This window comes from Erythrolamprus reginae, chromosome 6, assembly GCF_031021105.1.
Source record: "Erythrolamprus reginae isolate rEryReg1 chromosome 6, rEryReg1.hap1, whole genome shotgun sequence".
NCBI classification, from domain to species: domain Eukaryota; kingdom Metazoa; phylum Chordata; class Lepidosauria; order Squamata; family Dipsadidae; genus Erythrolamprus; species Erythrolamprus reginae.
In genome coordinates this window covers 95,796,627-95,818,049 of record NC_091955.1, presented here as the reverse complement: position 1 = coordinate 95,818,049, position 21,423 = coordinate 95,796,627, and the positions used below count along the sequence as shown (strand labels likewise).

At 44.3% G+C, this 21,423-nt stretch overlaps 2 protein-coding genes, 1 long non-coding RNA gene and 1 other non-coding gene across 4 annotated transcripts in view; 3 read left to right on the top strand and 1 right to left on the bottom strand.

The window, feature by feature from the left end:
* The first annotated feature begins 420 nt into the window (after positions 1 to 420).
* On the top strand, positions 421 to 7,989 carry LOC139168783 (uncharacterized). Its single transcript, XR_011559394.1, has 3 exons — positions 421 to 515; positions 2,847 to 2,889; positions 7,168 to 7,989. It is a non-coding gene; the product is annotated as an uncharacterized lncRNA (long non-coding RNA).
* On the bottom strand, positions 1,887 to 11,524 carry ANKRD16 (ankyrin repeat domain 16). The gene is made up of 8 exons (XM_070754473.1): positions 11,322 to 11,524; positions 10,124 to 10,497; positions 8,632 to 8,852; positions 7,213 to 7,255; positions 6,383 to 6,491; positions 6,002 to 6,163; positions 3,927 to 4,005; positions 1,887 to 3,255 (listed from the first exon to the last, which is right to left on the bottom strand). Exons 2-8 carry the CDS (start codon positions 10,459 to 10,461, stop codon positions 3,086 to 3,088), a joined length of 1,122 nt encoding a protein of 373 aa, XP_070610574.1. The 5' UTR covers positions 10,462 to 10,497; positions 11,322 to 11,524; the 3' UTR covers positions 1,887 to 3,085.
* A 1,383-nt stretch (positions 11,525 to 12,907) lies between these two features.
* Positions 12,908 to 12,979, top strand: TRNAP-AGG (transfer RNA proline (anticodon AGG)). The gene has a single exon. It is a non-coding gene; the product is annotated as a tRNA-Pro (tRNA).
* Positions 12,980 to 16,016: 3,037 nt separating this feature from the next.
* LOC139168849 (F-box DNA helicase 1-like) overlaps positions 16,017 to 21,423 on the top strand; it is a 51,470-nt gene continuing 46,063 nt past the window's right edge. Inside the window, exons 1-3 of the mRNA XM_070754591.1 lie at positions 16,017 to 16,149; positions 18,620 to 18,787; positions 20,897 to 21,423. Coding sequence (XP_070610692.1) covers position 16,149; positions 18,620 to 18,787; positions 20,897 to 21,423 — 696 coding nt within the window. The 5' untranslated portion in view covers positions 16,017 to 16,148. The remainder of the gene's footprint in view (positions 16,150 to 18,619; positions 18,788 to 20,896) is intronic.

Below are 21,423 nucleotides of genomic sequence, written 5' to 3'. Positions count from 1 at the left end.
AAAAGAAGAAGGGAGGCGGGGCGTTCCTTTATTCCTGATCCCGCCCCCGCCCGGCTGTTATTGGGCTGCCGCGAGGTGTCAATCAAGGTTGAGAGGGCAGAAGGCGAAGAAGGGTGGCGGGCGTTCCTTTATTCGTGATCCCTTCCCACCCCAGCCATTATTGGGCTTGCGCAAGATGTCAATCAGGGCTGGGATGGAAGAAGGAGGGCGGGGCGTTTCTTTATTCGTGATCCTGCCCCGCCCGGTCATTATTGGCGTGTCGCGAGATGTCAATCAAAAGATTGGGAGGGAAGAAAGAGAAAAACGGAGGCGGGGCGTTCTTTTATTCGTGGTCTCGCCCTCCTCGGCCGTTATTTGGGCTGCCGCGAGGTGTCAATCAAGCCTGGGAGGGTAAAAAGAAGAGAGGCGCGGCGTCCCTGTATTCGTGGCCCCGCCACGCAAATGCCGCCGGCCATGGCGGGGAGATTGCAAGAGCATGCGCTCGCGAGGGTGAAACCGCTGCCCTGCTTCGGGTGGTGAGCACGTGATTCCCTACCAAGCTATGAGTCCACCAGTGTTTTGTTGCCTGCTGAGAAGTTTTAAATCTGGATTTTCTTGAAACTTGGGTTATTTTAAGAGCCTTCGACTCCCAGAATCCTCCAGCCTAGGCCGGAATTGTGGGATTTTTGATATCCAATTATCATAGAATAGGAATAGATTGCTTATTTCACCCCTGTGACTATTGTTAAGTGTTGTACCACATGATTCTTGACAAATGTCTCTTTTTCTTTTATGGACACTGAGAGCATCTGCACCAAAGACAAATTCCTTATGTGTCCAATCACACTTGGCCAATAAAAATTCTATTCTATTCTATTCTATTTATTGGCCAAGTGTGATTGGACACACAAGGAATTTGTCTTTGGTGCAGATGCTCTCAGTGTCCATAAAAGAAAAAGATACATTTGTCAAGAATCATGAGGTAAAAAACACTTAATGATTGTCCTAGAAGTCAAATAAGCAATGAAGAAACAATCAATATTAATAAAAATCTTAAGGATACAAGCAGCAAGTTACAGTCATAAGTGGGAGAAAAAGGATGATAGGAATGATGAGAAAAAAGTAGTAGAAATAGTAGTGCAGACTTGGTAAATAGTATAACAGCGTTGAGGGAATTATTTGTTTAGCAGAGTGAGGGCGTTCGGGGGAAAAACTGTTCTTGTGTCTGGTTGTCTTTATTATTATTTATTATTATTATTATTATTATTATTTATTAGATTTGTATGCCACCCCCCTCCTAGGTGCTTGGGAAGCACCCGACTGGGGATGAAATACGAAATCCAGCATAGTGATCTCGTTTGCTGTGTTGTATTGACATAATAATAAAAATAATAATAACAACAACAACAATAATAATAATAATAATAAATTCCAAAATTCCCCAGCCAACTATGTCCTAGTCATTTCCTACACTTCCTGACGGCTTCCCACAAGCAAAAACGATGGAAGTCAGAAATCACCTCAGTTCACGTGGTTTATTTTGCCTGTGGGTGATTGTTTTGTTTCTCTCTTGAAAATCTTTCTGAATGGATGTCCAAATAGGTCACAGGTGGCCTACTATCCACAGATAGTTCTCAACTTACAACAGTCCGTTTAGTGGCTATTCAAAATTAAAACAACACTGAAAAAGTAACTGAGGATCGTTTTCCCACACTCACCGCCTTCACAGCATCCTCGTGGTTGTGTGATCAAAATCTGCCCTGTGCAGGACTTATTCATATGGAGGGCCATTAATAAAGCATGGATTCCCACCCAGTATGCCGTACCGGCTAAGCCGGTGATTCTCAACCAGAGTGGTCTAACACGGCCTACGCAGCTTGAAAACAAAGGAGGAATCCACTCGTTGATATTTCCAGGTCAGTCTTTTTATATATAAAGTCCCATTTTTACAAGCCAAAGTCATGCAGGCGATATAATCTTGGCAAGTTTCTCAGAGAAGGTAATTATGATATAACAGTTGCTGCCAAAGATCAAAGCTACTGGTGCCTTCCTTCATGAGATAAGAATTCTCTGGTTTCACAGACTTATTAATTGTAGCTTCCCAGCCTCTCAGCAGACAGGGCACTTTTTCTCCAAGGATTTGTAGCAGGGAAATAACAGGTGGCTGTCGTAACCTGGCTGAGACCTCAAATCATCATCTGACTCCAATCGTTGTAACTCCACCCCGAATTACCCATATGCCACCCTTAAATACCTACAGGGCAGTGATGGCAAACCTATGGCACAAGTGCCACAGATGGCACATGGAGCCATATCTCCTGGCATGCAAGTTGTTGCTGTAGCTTACCTCCAATGTGCATGTGTATGCCAGCCAGCTGATTTGGGAGGACATTTTTGGCTTCCAGAGAGCCTCCGCCATCACTGCTATAGGGAGTGGCCAACAATTCCCTAGGGTTACAAACCACAGACTACTTCCTTTCTCCATACAAGTATTCTTGTCTTTTTCTTAATCTTCTGAAGCGGGTATCTAGCAAAGGTTCCAGACCTTCTTTCTACTCTAAGTCACTCTACTATCATTGGCATATCTGCCACCTCTGGTGGTCCTTCAAGTTAATCCAAGTCTATTTCTCCCTCACTGGCAACACCACTGGCCCAGGGTACCAAGATGGGCCTGGCTCATCCTCCTCAGAGTCATGGAACCGTTTTTGTCGGTGCTGGTCCATAGACGCTGCCATCTTTTTTTGGTAATTTTTTTTCAGGGGGAGGGGGGGCATTTCCCCCCAGATTTTTCTATTGAAGCTGGCACTGTGCATGTGTTGCCACCTTGTTTTGGGCCTTTTTTATAAAAAAAAATACTTATTTTTCAGCACTGAGACCACGCAGCACGAGAGGAAGTGAATCGGCAGCGCGGTAAGTTAGACCTAGAACCAGTTTCTCAACTTTAGAATCTTTCAGATGGGTGGACTTCTACTCCCAGAATCCCCCACTGGCTAACAAGGCTCCTCCCCCTGCAGCATTCTGGGAAAGAGCCTCCAGGAAGCTTTTGCTTCCAAGTCATGTACCAGAAAACAGTTGAAAATATGTGCGGGTGTTGTTGTTGTGTTTTTTAATGCTCACTCCCGCAAAGTCTGTTGTCCTCAAAGAGGCGTATGAGGTCGGTCTCCTTCGCCAGCTGCCTGGCGTACGTCCAGCCATCGTCCGGAGAATCCTTTAATCCCGCCAGCAAGAGGAAACGAACGCACGGCGTGTGCTGCCGTGCGGAAGCCAGGTGCAGTGCTGTGGCGGCAGAGAAAGGAGGGCAACGGTGAATGTTTGTGCAAAGTGCTAAGTGTGCAGAATGCAAGTGCAAAGTTATGCATATTGGGGCAAAGAGCCCCAATTTTATCTACCAGCTGATGGAGAACAAGCTTCCTGAGACAACCCAAGACAACCCAAGAAAGGGATCTTGGGGTTTTGGTGGACAGCTCAATGAAGATGTCAATTTTGGACCAATCAGTGACAGTGAGTTCTAGTTCTGTCTTAGCAATGAAAGCTGGCTAGGTGACTTTGGACCAATCACCAGAAGACTGTGAGTTCTAGTTCTGCCTTAGCAATGAAAGTTGCCTAGGTGACTTTGGGCCAATCACCAGGAGACAGTGAGTTCTAGTTCTGCCTTAGATATGAAAACTGGCTAGGTGACTTTGGACCAATCACCAGGAGACAGTGAGTTCTAGTTCTGCCTTAGATATGAAAGCTGGCTAGGTGACTTTGGACCAATCACCAGGAGACAGTGAGTTCTAGTCCCGCCTTAGCAAGGAAAGCTGGCTAGGTGACTTTGGGCCAATCACCAGGAGACAGTGAGTTCTAGTCCCGCCTTAGCAAGGAAAGCTGGCTAGGTGACTTTGGGCCAATCACTAGAAGGTCGGTCTCTGACATTGCAGGAGCTGTGGGGTGCTGTGGAGACTTACCAGTTCGATTCCTTTTATCCTTCGCGCCCAAGGAAGCCCCCAAGGAAAACAGGCATCGGATCGTGCTCTCGTGCCCTTCCTGCATGGCCAAACAGAAAACACACAAGACCAGGTTTGAGCTCTTTTAACTGTGGTTTACATAATCCACTGCAATCCCCAGGGCCTACCAGACAGGTTAAACCACTTAGAAACATAGAAGTTTGGCGGCAGAAAAAGACCTCATGGTCCATCTAGTCTGCCCTTATATTATTTCCTGTATTTCCTTATACTATTTCCTGTATTAGGATGGATCTATGTTTATCCCAGGCATGTTTAAATTCAGTTACTGTGGATTGACCAACCACGTCTGCTGGAAGTTTGTTCCAAGCATCTACTACTCTTTCAGTCAAATAATATTTTCTCACGTTGCTTCTGATCTTTCCCCCAACTAACCTCAGACTGTGCCCCCTTGTTCTTGTGTTCACTTTCCTATTAAAAGGTTAGTAAAATGAGGACTCACTAACTATAGTTTGCAATCTTTACGTATTTATTAAATCTGTTGAATTTTTCCTCTACACTCAGCTCGGGAGCAAAAGAGAGAATAACAAAAGTTGGAAGGGACCTTGGAGGTCTTCTAGTCCAACCCCCCTGCTTGGGCAGGAGGAGAGCCCACACTACTTCAGACAAATGGTCATCCAACATCTTAAAAACTTCCAGTGTTGGAGCATTCACAACTTCTGGAGGCAAGCTGTTCCACTGATTAATTGTTCTCACTGTTGTGAATTTTCTCCTTCGTTCTAAGTTGCTTCTCACCTTGTTTAGTTTCCACCCATTGCTTCTTGTTCTACCCTGAGGAGAATAGATTGACTCCTTCTTCTTTGTGGCAACCCCTGAGATATTGGAAGACTGCTATCATGTCTCCCCTGGTCCTTCTTTTCATTAAACTAGCCAGGCCCAGTTCCTGCAACCGTTCTTCATATGTTTTAGCCTCCCGTCTCCCAATCTTCTTTGTTGCCCTTCTCTGCACTCTTTCTAGAGTTGACTAGACTTCAACTCCCATAATCTTTTGCTGGCACTGCCCATCACACAAATATTTGGACCGGGAGTCACTGCTCACAGTCACTCATGCCCTCATCACCTCGAGGCTCGACTACTGTAACGCTCTCTACATGGGGCTACCTTTGAAAAGTGTTCGGAAACTTCAGATCGTGCAGAATGCAGCTGCGAGAGCAATCATGGGCTTCCCTAGGTATGCCCATGTTACACCAACACTCCGCAGTCTGCATTGGTTGCCGATCAATTTCCGGTCACAATTCAAAGTGTTGGTTATGACCTATAAAGCCCTGCATGGCATCGGACCAGAATATCTCCGAGACCGCCTTCTGCTGCACGAATCCCAGCGACCGATTAGGTCCCACAGAGTTGGCCTTCTCCGGGTCCCGTCAACTAAACAATGCCGGTTGGCGGGCCCCAGGGGAAGAGCCTTCTCTGTGGCGGCCCCGACTCTCTGGAACCAGCTCCCCCCAGAGATTAGAACTGCCCCTACCCTCCTTGCCTTTCGTAAACTCCTCAAAACCCACCTTTGTCGTCAGGCATGGGGGAATTGAGACATCTCCCCCGGGCCTATACAATTTATGTATGGTATGTTTGTATGTATGTCTGCTTAATAATGGGGTTTTTAAAATATTTTAAATTGTAAATTATTAGATTTGTTATGAATTGTTTTATTGTGTTGTGAGCCGCCCTGAGTCTACGGAGAGGGGCGGCATACAAATCTAATAAATAATAATAATAATAAAATAAAGGAATCTGTGCCATCACGACTGCATTTGTCGTGATGGTGCAGTGGTTAGAATGCAGTATTGCAGCCGAATTCCACCAACTGCCAGCAGTTCAGTTTTGACCGGCTGGATGACTTTGGGCCAGTCATTCGCTCTCAGACCAAACCCACCTCGCAAGGTTGTTGCTATGAGAAAAAGGAGGAAGGAACACATGTTTTGGCCCGCTTCAATACATTTGTAAAAATAATAAAGGCGGGATGCAAACGGAACGAAACGAAAAGGAAGTCGCCCCAGATCACAATGAAGGACAGTTACCCTTGCCGCGTAATGCAGAGCGGTGAAATCGAGATATGTGGCCCTTTCATCGACCTCGACCCCAAGATCGGTCACAAGGAACTGAAGCGCTTTGTCCTGTCCGGTAATCGCAGCTTGGTGCAATGGCTGATTGCCAAGAGCGTCTCTGACCTTGTAATCAGCCTGCAGAGCATAAAATTAGTCAGTTACCTTCCGTCTCGATTATTGCAATACGCTCTACATGGGGCTACCCTTGAAAAGTGTTCGGAGACTCCAAATTGTCCAGGATGCAGCCGCGAGAGCTGTCATGGCTTCCTATTAGTCTCCGGGCACAATTCAAGGTGTTGGTTATTACCTATAAAGCCCTACATGGCTATGGGCCAGGTGGAAGACAAAACGCACCTGATGTTTCTCTAGAAGCTCTTTGGCAATGTCCAAATGGCCGTTTTGTATGGCATCAACAAACGGGGTGATCCCACAGTGATCCTGGCTGTCCGGCACGTAGTGGCACCTTGTAATAAATGCAGAAAAGATGGTGAAGCAACAGTTGAACCCAGCCCAAAGGATATAATGGAGGTGCTGGATCGGAAACCAGACGACGGTGAATTTTAGTAATAACAGAACAGTGGCACCTCTACTTGTGAACTTAATTCGTTCCATGACCAGGTTCTTAAGCAGAAAATTTGTAAGAAGAAGCAATTTTCCCCATAGGAATCAACATAAAAGCAAATAATGCGTGTGATTGGGGAAACCACAGGGAGGGTGGAGGCCCTGTTTCCTCCCAGGAAATTCATAGAGAGGCCCCACGGAGGCTTCTCCCTGCCTTTTCTGGCCCTGTTTCACCCCAAGAGATTCCATATTCAATTTGAAATTATGGATAAAAGGATAAATTTGGATAATGAAACTGACTTGAGACAACTGATGGGACGGTGGGACAAGGCAAGACGATATATGATGAGTAGAATCCGAGAGCAAGCTACAAGGAATAAATTGGAATCACTCTATAATATGTAAATAGATATATTGCTCTTGGGTCAAAATGGCTTATATAAGAAACACCCCCGATTTGGTGGTGGGTTTATGTGTGTGTGTTGGGGTGGTGGGCACTTTTCACTATGCACTGTTTTATGTTGTGTGTATATTAAAATTGTTAAAAAATCAATTAAAAATATTTTTTTTAAAAATAGAGATGAGGACGATCAGTAATCCAGGAGGAATCAAACTCAGCTCACCTTTCCAGGAGAATTTTCACGACCTCCAGGCACCCGTGCATCGCTGCAAAACAGAGCAGAGAAGAAAAGTTGGCAAAAGTTTTGAAAACTGGCAGCAGCTTCCCTCGTGTCAGTCCTTTCCAGCTGTCCTACACTCCAGACCCCATCATCCCCGGCCTCCCAAATCCTCAGGAAGCACTAAATTGTAACAGGAAGATTTTTCTTCCTATTTGATGATTCATCGAATTCGATCCATAAACTTAAAGCGAGCGTCTGTGGAGGGCAGCAGCTGTTTTAAACCACAACAACCCTGCAAGGGAGATTGGGCTGGAATCCCATTGCCAGAGATGGCGAAATAGGGAGGGCGAAAGCAGCCTCCCCTGCCTCCCTGGAAGCCCTGCAGAGGCCGAAAATACCCTCCCGGAGTCTCCACGCGAGCCGAAAATCAGCCCCATCTCATTTTTACAAGGTTCTAAGCGGCTTAAAATATTGTAAAATAATGCAGGCATTATATAAATAATGCATTTATTTAGTGATTGAAGTTACAACCCCACTGTAAAAAGTGCATTATAACAGTTTTTCACACTTTAGGGACCGTTGTATTACCCAGTCACATGATCAAATTTCAAACGCTTGAAAACTGGGTGTCATTCATTTCGATACCAAATACTGACAATTTTTATAACTTTACATTAATCATGCTGACACCATTAAGATAACATTATATATAAGGCAATCATCTTTGAACTTGTCGTCTAACAAATTTTAACATGTTACATAAATATATTCATAGTAAAATTGTGCTATTTTTCCCCTTTCCAATTTCTGCCTCTATTTCTAATATAGATCTTATATTATTTATTTATTTGCTTGTTTGTCTTGTCAAGTACGTATTGGAAGTACACAAAGATTTAACAATGTTTATATACATGATACTAGTAAGAGGGAAACGGAATGCACGCTGGTGTACTTATGCACGCCCCTTACTGATCTCTTAGGAATCAGGAGGGGTCAACAGTGGATAGTCTAAGGGTAAAGTTTTGGGGGATGATACTACAGAATCTGGTAGTGAGTTCCATGCATCAACTACTCGGTTACTAAAGTTCTATTTCCTGCAGTCGAGCTTGGAGCGGTTTACTTTAAGTTTGTATCTGTTGCGTGCTCGTGTGTTGTTGTGCTTGAAGCTGAAGTAGTCGTTGACAGAAAGGACATTGCAGCAATTCTATTGGCTATGTTCAGGTCATCTTTAAGACAATGTAGTTCTAAGCTTTCTAAACCTAGGATTGTAAGTCTAGTTGCGCAGGGTATTCTGTTGCGAGTAGTGTTCTATTTCTACCTTTCATCTCTTATCCCTTTTTAATATTTCAATTCTTATAACTGTTTTGATTATATTAGCATACTAATAACAGCCCTCTTCAGAGGGGGCGCACGCGATGCCACCTGCCGTGTGGAGAGGGGTCCTTCGGATCCGGCTTTCTGTGTCCCAAATATCTGGACAAGCATCCAGCAAATATTGGATGACCTGTGGATCCCCTTCGCGGCTGGCAATGTGGAAGCAATTCCAGCCGTCCTTGTTCTTCAGCCGCGGGTTGGCTCCGTGCTGGACAAGATCTTGAATGATCTCCAGGTTCCTCCTCGTGCAAGCCATCATAAGAGGGGTCCTAGAAAATAGATCGGAGGGAGAAAGAACAACCTTCTCAAGCCTTTTCATAGGAGATCATCCAGACCAGTAATGGGTTTTTGGTGATTTTCGGTGACTATCTATCTATCTATCTATCTATCTATCTATCTATCTATCTATCTATCTATCTATCTATCTATCTATCTATCTAATCTAATCTATCTATCTATCTATCTATCTATCTATCTAATCTATCTATCTATCTATCTATCTATCTATCTATCTATCTATCTATCATCTATCTATCTGATTGACTGATTTTTATGCTGCCCTTCTTCTTAGACTCAGAATGGCTTACAACATGTTAGCAATAGCACTTTTTAACAGAGCCAGGATATTGTCCCCACAATCCAGGTCCTTTTACTTCTGAACATGTGCAAAAACAAAAAAATGACTGAAATCTCACGTGACGGCGGTAATAGCAATCCGCCCCTGGGGTCAATATATTTTCCAAAGCACCAAAAGGCAAGACAAGAAGAAATGGATGGGAACTGAACAGAGAGAAAACCAACCTAGAAGTAGGGAGAAACTTTCCTGATAGTAGGGAACAATCAGCTACTTGCCTTCAGACGTTTTGGGGACTCCAGCGCTGGAGGCTTTTAAGAAGGGGCTGAAGAACCATTTGCCTAAAATGGTATAGGGTCTCCTGCTTAAACAGAGACATCCAAGGTCCCTTCCAACGCTGTTATTCCGTGGGACCAGCCAGAAATCTCTTGGAGAAGTTGAGGAACCTCAACTGATAAGGTTGGTCTATGTACATAATTGGTTGGGTTTGGCAATATATAGTCCACAGAGAGGGGCGGCATATAAGTCCAACCAACCAACCAACCAACCAACCAACCAATATAAACAAACTATAAATGTATACAGTACAGTATTTAAATGAATTGTAACACTATAGCTTTAAGAGTTGGTGCTGGAGTTAGCCATAAGAGGGAGCCATAAGCGTCTCTCTCCTCTCTCTCCACCCCCCTCTCTGATTATTCTCTGCTAGAGCTGCACTCTTCATGTCCATCCCTGCTCCAGGGCTTCTCTATTTATTTATTTCAGTTTATTTAAGCTCAGGGCTCAGTGACTCAATCCAGCCACCTCATTCTGTCTTCCCCTTCTTTTGCCCTCAATTATCTTCTTTCGCCCTCAATCCTGCTCCTTTGAACTAAACAAAAGACCAGCAGGGTCTGGGCCCATGGGATCTCCTGGTGGTCTCCCATTCAATCCAAGGAGAAACCCTATAGCGCCAACGCACCGTACCAGTCTGCTTTTTTTAAGCAATCGACTGCAGCTTTCCGTTCCAAAAGGTATAAGAGGCAATCTTGGTGGCCCATGTAGGCAGCTTCGTGCAGAGGACGCTTGTAGTCCCTGTTCACCAGCTCGACGTTCATCCCCACGATCTCAGTGAGGTAACGCAGGATATCTAGTTTGCCATGCCTGGCTGCGAAGTGGAGAAGGGTATCTCCCGACTTCTCCCAGTGCTTCCGTCTCAAATCTCTGTCCAGGTCAGGAATTTTTTCAATCTCTTCCCGGAGAAGGGAAAACTTCCCTTCCCGTATTAGCCGAGGAAAGAGATTGGCGGTTTTTCCTTCGTCCATCGCCAGTCCAGAGCTCCAGAGAGAAGGACCTAAAGCCTGTTGAGATATGAAATACTGTATATCTTTTCTAAAATATATTTTACAAATGCCGGTATATATAAGCAGGGGGTTGGATTAGAAGATGTCCAAGGTCACTTCCAATTATGATTATTACATAATGAAAAATACTTCTATAATACTGTATATAATTTAATTTACATACAAAATATATCTTTTTAGAATATATTGTATCTATCTATATAAAGAAAAGTGTAAATTTTTGTTTGTTCAAAATCTTAAATCTCTTCTCCAGCAATTGCTTTGAAATTTGGACACAACGTTGCATTCGAATACCCACATGTTTTTATATACCTATATTATATAGATGCCACACCTATGACAGGTAAAAACATGCAGGTGCTGAAAACAGGACCTTTTTCACATATTTTTTGTTCATTGTGAGCTTTAGGTTTCCTCACTTCATCTTTACAGGTGTTCCAGCTATTTGCTGGTATTGTGTCATATATATACAGTATATGCTGTATATCTGTGTGTGTGTGTGTGTGTGTGTGTGCATTTATGTACAATTTGAATTTATAGGTCACCCTTCTCCAGTTAACTGAGGGCGGTGTTAAAATAAAACAAATATAAACCCCCAAAACATTAAAAGGCATTCGTCCATCACTCATCCATTCCACTAACACACATAGAAATCATCTATCTATGAATATGTAAATACGGTATGTTTATAGTACACATAAACATATAAATACGAAATATATTTTATAAAACTTCTAAAATATTTGAAAAATAAAATAAATTTGAAAATATACATTTATGAACTACGCATACATAAATATGAAATATAAATACACACATACTGGCACAACTCAGTTTTGTACGTCCTGTTATCCAAAAAGGGAAAAGAACCTCAGAGTTTTCACATTCAGACAGATGCCATTCCTTATAAAAGCACATGAGGTAAAAACATCTGGAAATTAGCTGGGGAACATCTTTATTGGGGATAATCCCCTTTATAGCAAGGCGCAGTGCAGGACCGGAAATGACTGCTGTAAGCGACTCCATGGTTATGGCCGGTTTCTGCACCTTTATAGTTTTTTCTGTGTTACGTCATCACCGGCGCGCGACGCTTCATTGGTCCTCACTTGGCAACCCTTCCTCTTGAATGAGGAGCCGTGGTGAGCGTGCTCCGCGATAGGTCGACAGAGACATACCCTTTCAGAGGGCGGGGTTTCGCACGCGGAGTTGTCAGCAAGTTAGGTTGCGCGTGGCCAAAAGCAAGTTGAGGTGCGCGCGCAAGAGGGGCTGCAAATTAGATTGAGATCAAAGTAAGTCCAAGTAACCAGGTGTTTACTTAAAAAAAATAATAATCACATGAGATTTTGGAGGGTGGAGCTGGAGAGAGGATTGTCATCCAGGCGGAATCATTGGCGATCCTGGTTTTGGAGAAAAATAATTGCATTTTTGAAATCGGTTAGGACCATAATGCCTGCCAAAGAGTAGAGAAATGCACTCTGTACATGCTCAGGGATACTATGAAAAAAAGAAGGACTCAGGTGACATAATGACAGGGTTCCAATATTTGAGGGGCTGCCACAAAGAGTAGAGAAATGCACTCTGTGCATGCTCAGGGATGCTATAAAAAAAGGAAGGACTAGGGGTGACATAATAGCAGGGTTCTAATATTTGGGGGGGCTGCCACAAAAAGGAGAAGGTCAACTTATTTTCCAAAGAGAAGGCAGGAAAAGAAGCAACGGATGAAAACTAACCCAGGAGAGAAGCAACTTGGAATTTAGAAGGCATTTTCTGATGGTGAGAACAATTAATCAGTGGAACAGCTTGCCACTGGATTGAACAGTCTTAATTGTGTCTGCTAAATGAGAACTATCTGTATATATTTTTCTTCCTTGCCCATAAATTGGATTGAGGTCCCCCCCCACAAAAAATACCCTCATGAAAGAATAGGGCTGCAGGGCCATCATCTGAATGCATGTCAGGAGGACTCCCTCTCCCATAAGCCCCTACACCCAAAGTCACTGGACTTGAGTGGCAGATATACATACATTTTAATCAATTGTGGATACTGTAATGTAATTTTTCTCAAAAATCTCCAGGAAAAAAATCCATTTTTAACATTGGAATATTGATGCTATTAAATAAATTGAAATGCATTCATTTCCATTAATTTAAATAAATCTAAATGTTTTATGTAATCCCTCATCACGCTCGGCCTTTCCTGGATGATATGTTTGGTGGATGGTTCAAATCCCAGTAAAGAGTTAAAAGAGTTTTTCCTCTCCCAAAAAATGTGCAGACAATTGGCGCATGAACGTGGCGCACCGCACCACTGGTTCTGCCGGTTGCCATGAGCCAAGAAAGAAATTTGAGCCTCTAATGAGCAAAGTGTCTGAAGGAGGCAAACATCTGGAAGGCATCTGAAGCAGTTGGCTCGTTGGTCTAGGGGTATGATTCTCGCTTAGGGTGCGAGAGGTCCCGGGTTCAAATCCCGGACGAGCCCAATTTTGGTGGGTTTTTTTCTCCCTGGAATAACTTCTCCAGGAAGCAGAGAGACAAGACAGAACTTTGAGAGGGATTTCTTGGTGGGGACCAGTGATGGGGAACTTTTTTCGGTTCATGTGCGAAAAGGGTGTGTGTGTGTGTGTCCTAGCACCCGCGCAAGTGTCCACACCCATTCCCTCCCCCCAAGTATGCACATACACCCGCACTGCCCCTGCACATGTGCACAATTCCCCCTGTTCCCGCACATGTGTGCAGGCCTCACTGAAGCCTGAGATGGTGAAAAAAACAACCTAACATGCAAACCGGAAGTCCATTAAAACGGATTTCCGGTTTGCCCGTTGTGTTGTTTTTTGCACTCTGGAGCCTTCAGGGAACCTTCCTGAAGCTCTGGAGGGTGAAAATCAGCCCAATGGGTAAACCGGAAGTCCGTTTTTCTCAACTTCCGGTCTTGGGCAGGTATTTTGGACTCTGGGGCTTCAGAAAACTTCCCTGAAGGCTCCGTTGGGCGGAAAGGCCTTCCCCAAGGCCGAAAATCAGCGCTCTGGAGATGACCTAGGGCAAGGCCCCACATGCCCTTCAATATGGCTCCACGTGCCACTTGCCATCACTGGTGTACACAATGAATTCTGGAATTTGAAGTACCCCCGTCTGAAAGTGCTACCTGGGGAATTCTGAGAGTTGAATCCACACCGTATTTCGGACATAAACACTGTCCAGAGATACTTTACCAGAAGAGCCGTCCACTCCTCCATGCGCAACAGAATACTCTCCGCAACTAGACTTACAATCCTAGGTTTAGAAAGCTTAGAACTACATCGCCTTAAACACGACCTAAGCATAGCCCATAAAATCACCTGCTACAACGTCCTTACTGTCAACGACTACTTCAGCTTCAACCACAACAACACACGAGGACACAACAGATACAAACTTAAAGTAAACCGCTGTAAACTCGATTGCAGGAAATACAACTTTAGTAACCGAGTAGTTGATGCATGGAACTCACTACCTGACTCTGTAGTATCATCCCCTAACCCCCAAAACTTTACATTTTAGACTATCCACTGTTGACCTCTCCCGATTCCTAAGCGGTCAGTTAGGGGCATGCATAAGTGCACCAGAGTGCCTTCCGTCCCCTGTCCTAATGTTTGTTTCTTTTTTTTAACTAGTATCATGTATATAAATATTATTATATCTTTGAATACCAGCAATACGTACTTGACTAAATAAATACATACATACATACCTACCTACCTATCTACCTACCTACCTACCTACCTACATACATACATACATAAATATCTCAAAGCAGGTTGGCTGGAGGATCCTGGGAGCTGACCGCACAACATTTGGCATTGCCCTGAGATCATGTGATCTCAATTCTTGTGCAATGTCAATGTAGGAAGCGGATTTGCTTAACCACCGCATTACTAACTGAACACCTAGAACATGGGTGTCAAACTCACGGCCTCATGTGACGTATCACGTTTCCCCCCCTCTTTCCGAAGTTGGGGTGGACATTGCCTGCGTCAGATGCATCTGGCCTGCACTTTGACACCCCTGACTTAGAATATTCCTAGAATAGAATAGAGCTGGAAGGGACCTTGGAGATGGCAATATGCTCTGTGGGACCGATAAGGTCCCACAGAGTTGGCTTTCTCCAGGTCCCGTCGACTAAACAATGTCATCTGGCAGGCCCCAGGGGAAGAGCCTTCTCTGTGGCGGCCCCGGTCCTTTGGAACTAACTCCCCCCAGAGATCAGAACTGCCCCCACCCTCCTTGCCTTTTGTAAATTGCTCAAGACCCACCTATATCGCCAGGCATGGGGGAACTGAGATATCTCCTCCGGGCTTATATAGTTTATGTATGGTATGCTTGTGTTGCATGATTTTTAAATGATGGGTTTTAGATAATTTTCAATATTAGATTTGTTATATTGTATACTGTTATTATTATTGTTGTGAGCCGCCCCGAATCTTCGGAGAGGGGCAGCATACAAATTTAATAAATTATTATTATTATTATTATTATTATTATTATTATTATTATTACTACTACTACTACTACTACTACTACTATTACTATTATTATTATTAGCATTAGAATTTAGACTTATATACTGCTTCATAGCACTTTTCCAGCCCCCTCTAAGCGGTTTATAGAATCAGCACATTGCCCCCAACAATCTGGGTCCTCATTTTACCCACCCTCGGATGGAGGGAAGGCTCAGTCAACCTTGAGCTGGTGAGAATCGAACTGCTGGCTATCAGCAGAGCTAGCCTACAATACTGAATTCTAACTATTGTGCCACCACGGCCCTTCATTGGATGGATGGATGGATGGATGGATGGATGGATGGATGGATGGATGGATGGATGGATGGAAGGATTGATTGTTGGTAGTGGAAGGGTGAATGGAAGATGATAGGTGATGGACTGTAAAGAAGAGAGATACTGTATATACATTTCAGAGTGAATGGATGGATGAAATATGACAGAAGATGGATGGATGGACAGATATACACACACTGGACAAAAATCAGAATCCATTGGCCACTAGATGGCAGGAGGGGTATATACAAGGGAAGATTTTAAAGAGACTTTGCAGCTAAGTGTCTCACTTAACAACTGAAAGGCAAGAACGGTCGTAAAATGAGGCAAACCCATTTTAATATTTCACTCAGCAATTGAAACGTTGGGGACTCTGTGGGGTCGTAAGTCGAGGACTGCCTGGAAACCAGGGACAAAGCCGTATCAGAGGATTATATCCTCCCAGGATGCTCTGGGGCAGACCTCAAAGTGACCTCAAAAGAGATTTTGACAAAGCCACTAAGTGAGAAAGAATTCCGCTTCCCCCCCAAGCTCGCGGCAGAACCGGAAATGCTGGTTAGTACTCTTTAGTTTTCGTAGATCTCTTTGGAGGGAAGGAGGAGGGCCCTTCCATTGGGATCGACTTTTCATTGGTCAAACTCTTGAAGAAGGCGGAGAAAATCAGGAGCGAGCTCTGCCATAGGGCGGCAGGGACCCGTCAGTCGCGTGGTTGAAGAGGCGGGGTTTCGTTTGGCTGAAAGCGTCAGCGTGTTAGATTGCGCTGTCAGGGGAGCAAGTTGCGCTGCGCGTGCAAAAACAAGGAGCGGTGGCTGTTTTGCAAATTAGGCTGCGGATCAAAGTGAGTCCAAGTCGCCAAATTGAGTTTAAAAGATTAATTAATTTCTGTTTAAATTATTCGTAGTAGAGCTGAGAAAACATTGCCATCTGGGCAGGATTTTGGGAAAAAGTAATGTTTGGGGAAAAGTAATTTATCTAATGTTTCTTCTTTTTTTTTTCTAGTATCATGTACAGTATATGAATATTATTATATCTTTACATACTCCAATATGTACTTGACAAAACAAACAAATAAAAAATAAAGGAGAAAGTCAATTGCAACCATCCTCAACCTGGTGCCCTCCAGATATATGGGGGGATTACACGTCCCATCATCCCCTGCATGCATGTTGGAGGATTCTGGGAGTGGGAGTCTCCAGGTCTTAAGGTTGCCCAAGTGGAGAAAGGCCAGCTTTTTGGCATGTCTGGATGGGAGAAAGGGAATTAAACCCTCTTTGGAGCCAGCCAGAAGTTTCATTTCCATGACTGTTGTGGCGCCCAGAGTCACTTCCAATAGAAAGATGGGCGACAAACAACGACCCCTTAGCAGGAAAGGTCGGCCTGGGCATTGAACTGCACTCTTCTGTATTTCTTTGTTTTTATTTATGCTTAATTTTCTCAAGTTTCCAGTTTCCTGCTATGTATTCAGAATGGACAGTGATGAGTGAGGTGTGTAGGTGTTTGTATACATAGTTACGCACAGAGAGGGGAGAGACGGAAGAGAGTATGGTGGTTGTTTTTATTTATTTATTTATTCATTCATTTATTAGATTTGTATGCCGCCCATCTCCGTAAACTCGGGGCAGCTAACAACAATAATAAAAACAGCATATAACAAATCTAATATTTAAAATAACTAAAAACCCTTATTAAAAACCAAACATACACACAAACATACCATGCATAACTTGAATAGGCCTGGAGGGCCGCCCCGAGTCTGCGGAGAGGGGCGGCATACAAATCTAAATAATAAATAATAAAATTCTCAATTCCCCCATGCCTGACGACAGAGGTGGGTTTTAAGGAGCTTATGAAAGGCGAGGAGGGTGGGGGCCATAGTTCCCTCTAAGCTGAGCAGTGAGCAATCGCTCACTTAAAAATCATCATCAACTCAGAGTTTTCCAAACGTGCCCAGAAGCCGAGAGGGAAAGAGTGAGAGGGAAGGAGAGAGAGAGGAAGAGAGGAAGAGAGAGAAACAGATAGAAAAAAGAGAGGAAGGAAAAGAGAAAGAAAAAGAATGGGAGTAAGGAAGAGAGAAAGAAAATCAAAATCTAGTTTGAAACTAGCTCAACTATTTAAGTGGCATTTTGATATTGATAGAGTTGCCCTATTATGAGCTCCCTGTTATAGACACACAATACAGTATTTTATTTTGAAATTCTCTGAGGCAAAACAGGGTGGGTTTTTTATTTGCTTGTTTGTTTGTTTATTTATTTATTTATTTATTAATTTATTATTTCTGTGCCGCCCAGTCCCAAAGGGACTGCCGCTCAGACACTATACTTTTCCACCCCCCCCCCCCCCAAAATTAGAGGGAACACTGGTGGGGGCAATTCTGATCTCTGGGGGAAGCTGGTTCCAGAGGGTCGGGGCCGCCACAGAGAAGGCTCTTCCCCTGGGTCCTGCCAAACAACATTGTTTAGTCGATGGGACCCAGAGAAGGCCAACTCTGTGGGACCTTATCGGTCGCTGGGATTCGTGCGGCAGAAGGCAGTCCTGGAGATATTCTGGTCCGATGCCATTATTATTATTATTATTATTATTATTATTATTATTATTATTATTATTATTCCTATCTACCAATCAATCTATCATCTATTTACCATCTCTCTCTCTCTCACATCTGTCTGTCTGTCTGTCTATCTAATCCATCATCTGTATCTATCTCATATCTGTGTCTATCATCTGTGTCTATATTTATTTCTGTGTCTATCTATATCTATCAATCATCTGTGTCTATATCTATCATCTGTATGTCTCTCTATCATCTGTGTCTCTATCATCTGCATATCTATCTATCTATCTATCTATCTATCTTAATTATCAAGTGTCTATGTCTGTCTATTTATCATCCATCTATCATCTGTTCATCTCTATTGATCTATCTGTCCGTCTGTCTCTCATCTATCTATCTATCTATCTATCTCTATCTATCATCTGTCTTTATTTCTATATCTTCATCTTCATCATCTACCATCCATCCATCCATTGCCTAACTAAATAAATATGAATAAAATTCATGGGGGAATGCACCAACATCTGTTGAGATATTCATGGGCTGGGAGAGTCCTGTGAAAACTCAGTCAGCCATTGATAGTTAAGTGCTACTGAGCACGTGGAAGAAACTAAGCTTGGAGCTAGGTGGGGTCTACAGTGTTTGTGCTGGGTCTCCGTGAAGTATGAGCTCTGTAAGGTAGATTCTCTTTCCCCAGACTCTTTTTCTCTTTCTTAAATCTGCTTTCATTCTCTGTTTTTTTCCCCTTATGGGTCAGTGAGGAGTTTCAAGCAACTGCGCTTGACAGCGAGCGATTGTGAAGTTCTTCAGCAGAGCCCAGAAGGCACAGCCTCCCTGACGCAGCCCCTCAGCCAGAGGCCGGGCAGCCGAGATTCCCGTGGGCACCTTGGCCCAACGCCTCGGAGGAGGAAGAAGACTTCCAAAGGTGTGATGAGTTGTGACATTTGCATTGCGACGCAAGAGTAAGAAAGGCATTTCCTGAAAATATCAGTGAATGGTTTCGGGGGCAGATGCCGCGTCAGATACTTTATTAATTAATTAATTAATTAATTCATTCATTCATTAGATTTGTATGCCGTCCCTCTCCGAAGACTTGGGGCGGCTAACAACAATATTAAAAACAATATAAACAAATCTAATATTAAAAAACAATCTAAAAAACCCCAATTTAAAGAACCAATCATACATACAGGCATACCATGTATAAATTCTATAAGCCTAGGGGGAAGGGAAATTTCAATTCCCCCATGCCTGACAACAGAGGTGGGTTTTAAGGAGCTTGCGTAAGGCAAGGAGGGTGGGGGCAACTCTGATATCTGGGGGGAGCTGGTTCCAGAGGGTCGGGGCCGCCACAGAAAAGGCTCTTCTCCTGGGTCCTGCCAAATGACATTGCTTAGTCGACGGGACCCGGAGAAGGCCAACTCTGTGGGACCTAACCGGTCGCTGGGATTCGTGCGGCAGAAGGCGGTCTCGGAGGTATTCTGGTCCGATGTCATGAAGGGCTTTATAGGTCATAACCAACACTTTGAATTGTGACCGGAAATTGATCGGCAACCAATGCAGACTGCGGAGTGTTGGTGTAACATGGGCATATTTGGGAAATCCCATGATTGCTCTCGCTGCTGCATTCTGCACGATCTGAACACTTTTCAAAGGTAGCCCCATGTAGAGAGCATTACAGTAGTCGAGCCTCGAGGTGATGAGGGCATGAGTGACTGTGAGCAGTGACCCCCGGTCCAAATAGGGCTGCAACTGGTGCATCAGGCGAACCTGGGCAAATGCCCCCCTCGCCACAGCTGAAAGATGTTTCTCTAATGTGAGCTTTGGTTAAAAACCACAAAAGCAATGTTGTGTCATTGCAATGCAAAAGGGTGTGTTGCAGCAAAGGACTGCCTTGGTGCGCCATTCAAGGGCGTTGTGGGGGCGCGCCCATACAGCGGGTGTGTGCCAGTTGGCATGAGATTTTGCTTCTGTGCCTGCACAGCACAGCAAAATGTCATGTGAAGACGCTCGCGCGAGCAAGATTTTAGAGATTTTCGCTGAAAAACGCCGAAATCTCCTTCGCATGTGGTCTTTGTGTGAAATTTCGCTTGTGCAGAAGCCAAAGCTCATGTGGGCACGCATGCCCTGACTATGTCAGGGTGCACAGCTGCGAACGCATCCTGAAAATCGCTACCAGAACATAGTACTTTACCGTTCCTGTAGCAGGCCATCCGTGGTGTGTTGCAAACAGTTGGGTTTTCTGCCTGGTGTTCTGTCGGGCTCTCTGGTAGAATCCTCCCAAAAATTCACAGGTACAAATTTCAGACACACACACATTTGAAAATTCAAAACAATGTTCTTTATACTGAAAATGCACTTAAACCAAGCCCTCGTTTGGTATAGCAAAGAGCACCCGTCTCCAAACAAACTGGTCATTTGTACAAGTCCCTTATCAGTTCTGTGATACTTAGCTTGCAGCTGTGAGGCAATTCACAGTCCTTCTTCTTTCACAAAGTGAAACACACTTTGCTCTGGTCTAGTTTCAAAGCGGGGAAAAATCAGCACACAAAGGTCGAAGTCAGCAAAGCAGTCACGAAACCCAACGATCAGATAATCCTCCACAATGGCCAAACCCACAGGCTGCTCTTTATAGCAGCCTCACTAATGACCACAGCCCCACCCAACCACAGGTGGCCTCATTTTCTTTGATAATAATCTCTCAGTTGTTGCTGCCTATGCATCGCTCTCCGCATGCGTGGCTGTATCATTAACTCTTGTTCTGAATCCAAGGAGGAACTAGATAATTGATCTCCTTCTGAGCTGTATGCCCCACTCTCCTCCTCCCTGTCACTCATGTCTTCTTGGTCAGAGGAGCCTTCATCAGCAGATTCCACCGGGGGCAAAACAGGCCTGCAGCATGTGGATGTCTCCCCCACATCCACAGTCCTTGGGGCAGGAGCTGGGCCAGAGCTAACCACAACACCTGGGTGCAGCCGTGCTTTGAAACTGCTGTATAATTTGTCGTCCCGTTCTCCCTCTGTTGCGTTTGCAGGCCACCAAAGGACCATCACAGATTATTTCAGGAATGGAACCCACCTCTCGACATGCTCCAAAAACGTCGCGGAAGGACACAAAATCAAAGTTGAGGAACCTCTGGAGAACTTCGCTCATGACTCAGAGTTTCACTCGGACGATTCTTGCAGTCTTCTTGACGACGGAATGGACACCTCGACGCCCCCCAAGAAACAGTTATGTTTCTCCCAGGGTCCTAGCGACTCCGATGGAAGGGCTGGCCAAGCAATCCAAGGATGCAAACCATGGTTGGTGAGGCTTCCTGAAGAGAGCTCAGGCGATGGACGTGTCAAGCAGGAAATTGAGGACATTGAGGTGGATCCACTTCCCGATGTCCACTTTGGGCTCTTAGGAACCACATCTGGGGACGACGTACCTCAGGGAACACTAGAGAAACTACCCGATGAAATCCTTCAGGAGATCTTTGCCTTGGTTCCTGTGGTCGATCTCCTCCAAAATCTATGCCTGGTGTGTCGACGTTGGAAGCGCATCATCTCTGACATGAGG